This window comes from Nelumbo nucifera, chromosome 1 (assembly GCF_055504915.1).
Source record: "Nelumbo nucifera cultivar China Antique chromosome 1, China Antique-T2T, whole genome shotgun sequence".
NCBI classification, from domain to species: domain Eukaryota; kingdom Viridiplantae; phylum Streptophyta; class Magnoliopsida; order Proteales; family Nelumbonaceae; genus Nelumbo; species Nelumbo nucifera.
In genome coordinates, this window is record NC_142649.1 from 57,558,805 (window position 1) to 57,571,266 (window position 12,462).

The 12,462-nt window shown below is 37.1% G+C and overlaps 1 protein-coding gene across 2 annotated transcripts in view; it reads right to left on the reverse strand.

The window, feature by feature from the left end:
- Positions 1–12,462, reverse strand: part of EMB1974 (NHL domain-containing protein) — a 92,047-nt gene that overhangs the window by 39,120 nt on the left and 40,465 nt on the right. Inside the window, exons 7-9 of one of the 2 annotated variants that reach the window (XM_088890725.1) lie at positions 12,079–12,219; positions 6,048–6,133; positions 5,399–5,512 (exon numbers count right to left, since the gene is read on the reverse strand). In XM_088890725.1, coding sequence (XP_088746851.1) covers positions 5,399–5,512; positions 6,048–6,133; positions 12,079–12,219 — 341 coding nt within the window. Of the gene's footprint in view, positions 1–5,398; positions 5,513–6,047; positions 6,149–12,078; positions 12,220–12,462 lie in introns of both variants that reach the window. The other variant, XM_010242813.3, reaches the window with a different exon arrangement.

The following is a 12,462-nucleotide window of genomic DNA, read 5'->3' on the forward strand; positions in this document are numbered from 1 at the left end:
TCAATGTAGGAGGGTTGATTCTAATGCTCCTCATGCACCAACAGGAGAACCCATGCTCCTCATGCTCCATTGTCAACTCAGGTATGCCTCCTACTATTGATACTTTTGTTCCTAGTGTTGATCCTATCTGTATTGATGTTGATGATCTTTCCATTGCACTTTTCAAGGGGAAGAGGAAGTGTACTACCTCTACTGCTCATTGTATCTCACATTATCTCTCATATGGTCTGCTTTCTCCTTCATACTGTACCTTCCTATCTTCTCTTGGTTTTGTATCTATACACAAGAATGTTAGTGAAGCTCTCTCCAAACCTGAAGGAAGCTATACAAGAGGAAATGAAAGTGTTAATTGATAATCATCCTTGGGAGATAGTTGATTTTCCTGTTGATAAGGAGACCGCTGGCTGCAGATGGGTTTTCAAAATAAAATACAAGGCTGATGACAGTATAGAGAGGCACAAGGCAAGGTTGGTTGCAAAGGGGTATACACAGAGTGGATTATCTAGAAACTTTTTCCCCTGTGGAAAAGATGGCATCAGTTCAAGTTCTCTCTCTAGCTACTACCTACTCTTGGCTTCTATTTCAACTTTATGTGAAGAATGCTTTCCTAAATGAAGAGATGTAGGAAGAGGTATATATGGACCTTCCGACCAAACTCTATAGTGGTGTTGATGCAAACAAAGTGTGTAAGCTGAATAAGTCTTTGTATAGATTGAAGTAGTCATTTAGAGCATGGTCTGATAGATTCCAAGGGGCCTTGATCCGTTTTGGATATACATAAACACTATTAAATGATACCTTGTTTTTGAAAAGGAGAGGGACTTTGGTGTAGTTTTGATAGTGTATGTGGATGACATTGTTGTAACAGGTAGTAATCTAAAGGAGATAGATGTGCTCAAGAAGTCCTTGCAACAAGAATTTGAAATCTAGGACTTCGAGAAGCAAAGATACTTCCTAAGAATAGAAGTATGTTTCCAATCTATTATAGGAGACAAGAAAACTTGGGGTGAAACCTGTAACAAATACACCCATTGATCAGAATCATAGAATTAGTGTTAGTGAAGGATGTAGGGAGATATCAGAGATTAGTGGGTCAATTGTTATATCTCTGCATGCATGCCCCATGGATTACTCATACGGAATCTGTTGACAGGATCCTTGCCTACTTAAAAAAACATCCTGGTCAAGGTGTTTATTTGCTAATCATGAACATGTGAAACTGGAGGTTTATACAGATGCAGATTAGGTAGAATGCTTGGATGACAAGAGATCTACATCAAGCTTCTACACATTTGTTGGAGAAAATTTGGTTTCATGGAAAAGTAAGAAATAGACTGTGGTGGCTAGATCTAGTGCTGAAGCAAAATACAAATCCATGGCTCAGGTGTTTCAAAACTTCTCTGGCCTAGATCCTTATTAAATGAGATTGGGATTGATGGAAAGCAACCCATGATGTTGTATTGTGACAACCAAGCTACTTTTAATATTGCACACTATCCGGTTAAATATGATAGGACCAAACACATTGAGGTTGACAAACACTTTATTAGGGAGAGGGTGCCCTCAAGTGAAGTGTGTTTTCCTTATGTCACACCAAAGTTGTAGTTAGCAGATGTCATCACTAAAGCAATTGCAAAGAGCAAGTTGGAACATGATCTACATAAGTTGGGAATGATTGACATCTTTTCCCAACTTGAGGGTGAGCATTGACAGTGCAACTAGTGGACTGACAGCTTTAGGGGCCCAGTTCTCTTTTATGTTTTTATTTCTTTAATGTTCTTTTAGTTGGTGGGCTTAAGCCCACTTGTTCATTTATTTTCTAATTAGAATTAGCTTGTGGACCCTTTTAGTCCAAACGCCCTATTAAGGGTCATTTAGTCATTTGCATTATAGAATTAAGTATAAATATAATTGAAGGAAGCAGCTAAAGAACTTTTTGCCTCTCCTTATTGTTCACTCATTCTTTCTCTCTTTTTTCTTCTTCTTCTTCATAAAACCTTCATTCTTTTAATTTCCCAACAACCTTTATTTGGTTTACCAATTTATGCTAGTCTATTTACCTATTTTGAACCACTTTCTTTTCCAAGACCCACCACATTATCTTTCTAGGAACTCTATCATACGCCTTTTCTAGATCAATGAACACCATATGTAGATCTTTCTTCCTCTCTCTGAACTTTTCTATCAATCAACTCAAAAGAAATATAGCTTCCATGGTTGATCTCCCTAGCATAAAACCAAATTGGTTGTCTGATACACTTGTTTCAAGTCATAATCTTTTTTTTTTCAATTATTCTCTACCAAGGTTTCATAGTGCAGTTCATAAGTTTAATCCCCCGATAGTTATTGCAACTTCGTATATCACCGTTGTTCTTAAATATAGGCATCATGCTGTTGTTTCTCCAATCATCAGACATCTTCATTCCTTTTCACTATCTTATTAAATAGCTTCGTTAGCCATAACAAGTGTACCACTCCCATACCTTTCCATACTTCTATTAGAATCCCATCATGTCCCATCATGTCCTAAAGCCTTTCCCTTCATCTTATTTAGTGCCTCTTTTACTCCAATAGGTCTTACCCTACGGAGGTACGTATTATTTTTAACACTACTAGTATTGCTAGATTCTCCTCCATTAGCACCCTCTCTCCCTTTTGCCCATTTAATAACTTTTCAAAATGGTTTTTGCAACATTGTTTGATTTCCTCATCTTTTACCATGATTCTTTGATCTTTATCTTTAACGCGCCTAACATGATTTAAATCTCTATCTTTCCTTTCTCTCAGCATTGCTAGTTTATACATTCTTCTTTCTCCCTCTTTAGTACCTAATTTATGGTAAAGCTCATCATAAGCCATACATTTAACTTCCTTCACTTTCTTTTTAACTTCCTTATGATTTAATATTTTTTCCAGTTTTCTACATTTGTAACTTTTTATCATTCCTTGTAGCATGTTGATTTTAATCTAATTATATTTGGAACCTCTTTATTCTACCACCAAGTTTCTTTAGTACCTTGCTACTTCCCCTTATATTCTCCTAAGACATCCTTTGCTATTTTCTTTATATTGTTTGCAATTTCAAGCCAAATATCATTAATCTTTCCATCTAAATTCCAACTATCTTTTATTATCAATCTATTTCTAAATTGAGATAGCTTTTCTCCTTTCAGGTTTTCCCACATAATTCTTGTATACCTATTTCTCTTCCATTTCCTAATGTATACATCTACCACCACTAGTCTATGTTGTTTTGTTAAGCTTTCTCCCGAAATAACTATGTAATTTTTACACATCACATGTTTGGTTCTCTTCATTAGGAAAAAATCTACTTGAATTATGTTTTACCCACTTTTAAATGTTATATCAGAAACTACTGGAAAATCCAATATTAGACCTCCTGATTCATTCCTCTCCTCTCCCCAAACCCAAATATTCCATGCACCATGTCATATCCTACACTTCTTTTCCCTACATGTCCATTTAAGTCTCCTACAAAAACCTTTTCTTCATTTGGAATTTCTTAGATTAATCCTTCCAAATTTTCCCAAAATTATCTTTTAATGTTTTCTTCTAGACCCACTTGAGGTGCATAAGCACTAATTACATTAATGATTTCCTTGCCTAAAACAAACTTAATTAAAATAATTCTATCCCCAAAACTTTTAACATTTATAATTTCATTTTGTAAATCCTTATCTACTATTATTGCTACACCATTTCTATTATTTACCTCTCCCACATACAATAATTTGTAACCATCAATTTTTTTAGCTTTTTTACCCTTCCATTTAGGGCATGTTCGTTTTTTGGATTTTGAGAGGGGGGGAAAGTTTATTTTCCCTACCTAGGTAAGTGATACCCATGTTCTTTTTTCAGATATAATGTGGAGTCCATGGAAAATTTATTTTCCCTACCTGGGTAAGTGATACCCATCTCCCAAGTGGGTAAGTAACTTTCACACCTGGGGGGAAGTTGCCAACACTTCGATGGGACAGAATTACCCCTTTTAATAATGGCTTTTTATGGATAAAATGGTCATTGTCTTATTTACTTGGGAAATAAAAGAACATGGGTAAATGCACTTACCTAGGTAAATATTTCCAAGGAAACACTTACTTGGGTAAGTGCATTTACTCACGTAAGTCACGGTTCTTAGACTGGCTTCTTTACCTACTCTCATCCAAAAGGATGCGGGAACCCTTGCCTATTTGACACCACAACCGGGCATTGTCATGGCGGGTCACATACGGAGACCATCCTACCAAGTATCCCACAACTGCAACTCCCGATTATGGTGTCAAATAGGCAAGGGTTCCACATCCTTCTAAACGAGAGCAGGTAAAGTAGCTAGTCCAAGAAATATGACTTTGTTTAGCCACTTGGAATGTAGGAACAACAGGAAAAACTATGGAATAAGTTGCTATGTCTGATGATTTGGCTCTTTTTGGATTTTCACTCCTAAATGAAAAACTTGGGAACAGACATCCGCAATCGTATTGAACATTGAGATTTGAGACCACTACGACACCACCAAGCATGTTAGCTCTAGTTGGGTTGATGGTGATGTCTTTGGCATTATTTCACTCGGGAGTGGATACTAACTTCTATGAAAATAATATTTAGTTTAATTTTACTTCACTTTATGTTCTTTTCTTATATATTTAGAACAATAAGACTTCCAAAATCTAATATTCAAGAAGTTGACTTTATGATAGTTTAATTGCTTTAGTGCACTCCATTAGAGCTTCTTTTTCAATTTCCAATTCTGAAATACCGTTCTAGAAAAGTTGCCAAATATCTATCTCCTTTATATTTTCCTTTTTATAATGAATAACAAAATATGTTGAAGCATAGAAGAGGAAAACATGGAGAGAGGGTAATCCTGAAAGGCCCTGTACAAACTGCATGGATATCCAAAAAGTGTCCTTCTGTACATATGGAGATGGAGATGAAGCTGTAACATACTGATAGAATCATAAGGCCTCAAGTGTCAAATTTGGAGACAGGTTTCAAGTATCACAAGTTACATAATGGAACATAAATGCTTGTGGATATAATACTTCCAATTTATTGTTCTCTTTGGGAATTTGGACCAATAACCTTTTGGAAACAGCCTTTTTGTGTATTTGCAGGGGTAAGGCTGTGTACATTTGTCCTTCCCCAGACCCAGCATTGATGGGAGGCTCATGAACTAGGCTTTTTGTTATCTTTTATTCCCTTCTTTGTCTGGTAAAGGTCTAGCAGGATTTGCCAAATGATAGCTTAGCTGCCAAAATCCCCTAACTTTTACAAGGTATGCTAGTCATTCAGCATGGTATAATAGTTTCTGGATAGATCACCATTCTTTAGATACATCAAGTGATGGCCAAATCAAAGAAATTGCTAAGTTACCTACCTCTGAGTCCACAAAATACAGGCAATCCTCAGCTTGGTAATAAAAAGAAGATGCTGGACGGAATAACTTGGCAATTTCAAATTCACCATCCTCAAAACCTGGGGAAGAACCAATCTAACAGATAAACCAGGTAAGTCTGAACTCAGTCATTTCAGTGTATGCTAGTATTACCAAAAAAAAATGTACTTTTTATCGCTAACAATTCTAACAAAAAATGTAACAGAGAAAACTCAAGAAAGACCAGCACGGCTATGCTTTAAACAAGCATCGATATGGTAAAAGTAATGAATAAAATACATTAACACTATGAGAGAAATAGATGCATAAGCTGAAAACCAAAATAAAATGAATATTAAAATAATGGATCCTGAAAGTGGTATTACTTAGGGCATCTGGATAATGGTTTCAATATTTCTCCATTTCTGGAGAAATTAGATGCAATCTGTCATTCAGAGATCTTAAACCATGTTAGAACTTAGAATTTACAAGCCTAACTGACCAATTCTAAGACAGTGACTCTAGGACTTAAAAGCAAGAGGACAATGAGCCATTTCTTGAATTGAAAAAAACAACTTCGGAGCATCTAATAGAGAACAAAACTGTAAAACTTTAGACCTGCATAAATGATAAAGGAGATCTTCATACTTACACAATCTAAAATCATTCCATTTCCATCAGAAACGATAATTCGATGATGATTGGTATCAGAAAGGAACAAGCGGTTCCTAGTCTCATCTACAGAAATGCAGCCTGATATCAAAAGAAAATGACACTTTCACAAAGTTCATATAATATTTGTATAATTCTATTAAAACCTCTTGCATGCAATTAACATAATATAATGGTCTGCAAAAGCATCAATCACAGGGTTGATACCAAAATTTTAAAATGCAATGCATAGGCATGATGCAAGGTGTTCCACTACCTAGAGGGGTGAGTCATAGTTTAGAATGCAAGAAGTGTAACTCGCCTGAGCACACGGAGGTGCAATCTTCTTCCTCTTAGGCGTGCATGAGGCACATGAGGGGTGAACAAAGAATTTTGGAATGGCTTTTGGGCAATGCTAGATTTAGGTTTGAAGTTTGATGGTATGAATTGATTTACTTGCTTGTCTTTGTGATGTACTGTTCTATCTTTTTGTTTTTGGTGATCTCTCATCACCATTATTCTGGATGTAATTTTCCTATTTAATTAATGAATTTTCTTTCTTATTTATTATCCTAACAATGAGATGTACAAGTGATGTACACCTCATGCAAAAGGCATTTGAGGCATAAGCCTCAAAGGCATCTAATGTAGGCGCATTTGGCTGGCCAGTACGGGGCTGACATGTGTCGGCCAGTGGGCACCAGAAGAGGCCCATCGTGGGGTGCGCAGGCTCATTCTGTGCGGACCAGGCAGGCCTAGTCGAAGGGCACCGCGTGGATCCGCCAGATTATCGCACGTAGCCCTCGTACGGCTCGCATCTGGGCCATCCGAGCCCAGATGCCCCCAGGCACCTCCCACAAGTAAAGGATCTGGAACCTTTGAGACTCTTGGTATTCTTCTTACCGAGGACTTGGTGCTCAATAGTGACCTCGTCTGGGTGCTTCTACACCAGACTTCCTACTTGCCTCGTGCGGACACTAACTTGATCATCGGAGTCCTTGCCTCGGGTCTTCACCCGAGGCCTTTGACACTTCCTTGCAGAGCAAACTCTTCGGGCTTCTTCGGATCCCTCGTACGCACAAACGAGTAGCTTTACTTCGACACCACCTCTTCCAAGACCATCCACCTCGGCCACTGGTCCTCGGCCTCTTCCATATCCAAGAAGGTGATCTGCCTCGACCTCCAGCCTCGGCCTCAGCACACCCCACCGATCCTCAACAAAGCCCTCAGCTTCAGCTCCCTCGCAAAGTACCTGGAGCCCTGAAGCCCTCGATTCAGCCCCGGATCTCAGGAGTGAAATTACTGTGTTGCCCTCGGCCAATCTGAGCGGCAACAGCATCCATATTGCAAGTGTATGCCTCAGGGTGCTTTGAGTGTGCCTCGCTTGGAAAGCTAGACAGGTTAGGATAGGGAGTTGTAACCTTTGTTCTTCAGAGTAAGTCCACAACCTAGATTTTTCAGTTTAACTCTTCGTAGAAATTCCATAAGTAAACATAAAATAATTCCTCCACTGTCACCTTTTATTATAAGCCTTAAACCAGCAAAACATTATAAAAAAAAAAAAGCCTTACACTAGCAACCAATAATGCACCGTGACATGCTTAAAGTAACTACCATAAGTGTACCAAAATGAAAGCATATATAGTACTACTTCAAATAATTATAGATAAGCACAAAAAATGCTTAAAGCAACTAACCTATCAACAAAATGCTTAAACCAACTACCATGAACGTACATGGTTAATAACCAATTTTACCCTTTTACTATTAGAGTGCTCCATTGAACATTAAAAAGATACAACAATAATGCACCATGACATGCTTAAAGTAACTACCATAAATGTACCAAAATGAAAGCATATATAGTACTATAAATAATTATAGATAAGCACAAAAAATTCTTAAAGAAACTAACCTATCAAAAAAATGCTTAAACCAACTACCATGAATGTACATGGTTAATGACTAATTTTACCCTTTCACTATTAGAGTGCTCCATTGAACATTGAAAAGAGACAATTTCACCAACCTTTTTGTATATTCAGTTATTGAGGGAAGATCATCGCAAATACAGAGGCATTGAGTCATACAGAACAGGGCTTCCTCTATATGAAGTTATGAAGCTTAATTTCAATGGTACTTTATAAGGTCATTTACTTAGACAACCCTTATAGTTTTGCCTAGTTACTAAAACACCCCCTACAATTTGTGTATTACTAAGGGGTTTGACTATGATGCTGGAAAGACATGATACGGAAAAACATATAACCAATCAACAGACATGATAAAAGTGGGAACCAATCAAGTTGGTTTTCATCAAAATTCAAGGGAGGTTTTGCTTGGTCAAAGCCTTTCCGGCATTATAGATTTTCTCATTATTAAGATACCCCCCATATTTTGCATTTGCTTTACTTCATTGTTCACTAGCGGCTGTCCATGTTTCCATCTGGGAGTGCTCAAGTGACCTCATACAATGACTGGAAATGTGTAAGGGCATTTTCTCATGATTTTTTATTCTGAACCCCCATCACTTGGGGTGGTTTGGGAAGAAAGGAATGGATGAGCCTTCAATGGGAAAAGTAGATCTTTGGAGGAGATTTTGGACAGCATCAAAATAAAGGTTGCACACTGGATAAAAACCATAGAAAGCTTTCAAGTTTTTTCTGTTACTGATATCTTTAGAGCTTGGACAGAGGTGGTACAATCATCAAGAGAAAAAGAAAAGACAAGGCTGGATTGGAAACCTCTTGAAGGAAATAAAGTGAAGCTGAACTTTGATGGCAGCTTCTTTGGAAATCCGGGCATGGCTAGAGTAGCTGGTGTGATCAGGAATTCTGAAAGTAGAATACAGGCTCTCTATTCTTTACCCATAGGACTGGTGAACTCATTGAAAGCTGAACTTTTGGCCTTGCTTCAAGGTCTTCGATTAGCAAAACCACTGGGATACAGACAGGTGGAGGTGGAAGGGGATTCAAAGCTAATTTTTCATGGGCCAGTGATAGCAGCCAGACTCTGTGGACTCTTAGACATGCTTTTAGGAAACTCGAAAGTATTGATAAGGACATAAATGTTGAATTTAAATGGGTGAGAAAGACTGCAAATGGGTTAGCAGATTCCCTTGCTAAGCAAGGAGTAATGAGTCAGCATCTGTTTTGGGCTGCTATGTAATACTGAATGTAGTACTTTGGGAGGCAGTTTTCCTCTTTGTATTAACTTTTACTTTTATTCTTATAATAAAGTTTCTCTTTGGTAATCAAAAAGATAAAATACCCCTATCACTTCTCTCTCTCTGAACGTTGTTCCCAAACTTCTCAAACCACACAAATCACCCAGCTTTCATGACTCCACCTGTTTCTTTCAAAGATCACTGCTTTGTTTCATCACCAGCTCTGCAAGGTGAGCTACAGATCTGTTTCTATGAACTAGCCCTGGAAAATAGAAGACAGTTGAAATAAACGACCCTTAACTGTCATTGAATTAATCTCCTGGAACAGTTGAAAACTACTTCTACTTCTCTGTTCTCCAGAATAAAAAACGTACAAAACCTGGATTTCAACAATGGCTCTTCCCATTGTGGAATATACAAAAGAATGGTTTTCCATTTGACGCTGTGAGCGGCTGTCTAACTCTTGCACCCTTGTTACAGCATCCACATGGGAGCAAGAGTTATCATTTTTTACTGTCCTGAAGATCTGTGCAAGAAACATCGCAGCCACACCTGAGAGGAACCATTTCACCAAATAACCTTTTTTTGGCCTCAAATCGTAATTTTTAGCATTTTTACAAAATTTAAAAATTTATTAAAAAGTGTAAGGATAGGGTGGGTTAAGCAGAGTGCTAATTCTATAGCTGATGCCTTTGCCAAGTGTCCAAGCAGGGGTGGTGAGAGGTTCTTTGTTTTGGGCACAACTATAAGGGAGAGGGGGCATTTTGGGGAAAGATGAGAGGTTTTTATGACTCATGAACTTTGATCTTTACTTTTATCTGTTGTACTTCCAAATTTTGCTCTTATTAATAAAATTTTGAGGTTAATCATCAATATATATATATGTTAAACAAAAAATAATATTTATATAAACAAATATTACATGTAAAAATAGTTAAATATTATTTTATTGATAAAATACATGTTTATATATATATATATATATATATATGTGTGTGTGTGTGTGTGTGTGTGTGTGTGTATATTACATATGTTGACATGGCACGGTCTGACCCATTCAACCTAGACAGTGGAACAGGTGACCCACAACCTGGAGGCAAAAATTGTTCAACCTCCAGATCAGTTTTTAAAACATTGCCAAAAGGTGGTGTGGTGGTATCTCAACCATTAGGTTGAGACTCTAGACTACCATGTGGGTGTGTACTGGGACACACATTGATATTATCCAGATGAGTTAATCCACCAAAGGACTAATGTTATTGTCAATTACATGAATCACATAGATACAAAGTCTTTTCTGTCTTTGGGCCTAAGTAGTTCCAAGATTGTAGTTGATAGACACCTTCTAAATCACCTGGTTCCTTATTGACATGAAATATCCTAAGGGTAAACCTGGGCTTCTCACCAATATTTTAAAACGCGGAGGCATGACGCGAGGCGTTCCACTACCTAGAGGCATGAGGTGTAGTTCAGAACGTAAGAGGCGTAAGCCTCCCAAACACAAGATGTAAGCCTCCTTAAGAGGAGGGGGGGTGAGGAGGAAGAAGAAGCAGAAGAATCTCATTTTTCTTTATTTTTAATAAAAATCTTTTATATTAATAATGAAGATGCATAGCACTAGTTAAAAGGGAGGGTCTTATCGAAGCGGAGGTAAGTGAGGCGGAGCGGTGTGTACTAGGATATCTTAGCAATTAGGGTGACACTCTGGACTGCCAAGTGGGTGTGTACACACTGATATGATCCAGATGAGTTAATCCATTGAAGGACTAACATTACTATCAATTACATGAATCATTTAGATACAAAGTCTTTTCTGTACTTGGACCTAAGTAGTTGCAAGATTGTAGGGTTGAGATCAATCACTTTGATATGCCATAGGTAAGGCTACTAAAGGTTGTAGTTGATAGATCCAATATGTTTGGTAATTGAGAGCAATTCTGTGATTTTGAGAATGTCCAACGAGGGATCTGCACCCTTAGACAAGAGAGTATTACCGTCAAGAAGTTGAGTTGAATCAAGACTCTGGCCAGGAATCCTACTTGGACTACGACTCTGGCAAAAGAATCCAATAAGATAAAGACTCCCATATAAGTCTCAAGGTAACATTGGGATGAATATTGAAAGACTTAAAGTTGAACTAAGACTCCCAGAGAGGTCCTAGTTGCATTAGGACTCTAGTATTCTAGCTCTAGAGGAGTTTTGAGTGAATATGAAAAGTAAGTTAGGTGGCTTGACATCTAGGTGATATTAGGCTAGCATCTACTGTGAAGGAGTTCCAAAGCAAGAAAGTAAGTTAGGTGGCTTCCTAGAAACAGTAGGACTCTTGGTGAAATCCCATTAAATGGTGATTAGTCCAAATTTAGATGCAAAAGAACAGAATTGTCATTTCACTTTGCATGTACGTAATAATTTCTAATATTTTACAAGTATTCTATTATTATTAAATTTGCATATCATATATTCTGTTTTAGTCCTACACTCCTTATTTTAAAACCTCTTGTTTCTAGGTATTTATCCATAAACTTAAGTTTGCATTTAATCTTTCATTAATTTTAGCAATTGAAACAATGTCATCAGCACACAATTTAACAAATAATGAATATAAAACACAATGACCTAGAAGAGGCAATTTGTTAATACTAAGTTATCATGTCTTTTTGTTCTTTTTCCCCCTATTAAGTATTTCAGTAATGTTTTGAACCTCTAGGTTACATCAATGTCCAACTTAGAAGTGAATGAACAAAAAATATAGTTACATATAGAAAGAAAAAAAAGTATTCAATAGAATAAGAAGGAATACAAGTAATTGATAAGAAGTTGTTGTTAAATAGCAAGTACATAGTATAGCCTAGCAGTAAAACTACACCTGGAAAGTATAAAAGTAAGTTTTGGAGAAATGAACAAATGTATGGTTCCTTAATGAACTCAGACTGCTTTACTCCAGTGCCTTGAAACTTCTGGACTGTCAAAGAATCCCCACTATGTAACAAGTTTAATTCCTCAATATCTGCAGATAGATACCAAACAGAGAATCAAAATTACAAGATAACAATGAAATTTGCAACATTCATAAATTAAAAAAATAAATAGTGACTAATCATGGAATAAAAAACACAAAATGGCACCCACATGATAAAAAAATAAAAGAACTCAAATAACAATATACCAAACTTCTTCAATCATTTAGCTCAGCACATTTAAGGTGCCCAATCAACATTAGATTTCAGAGGTTTTTAGTGCCACAACTGCT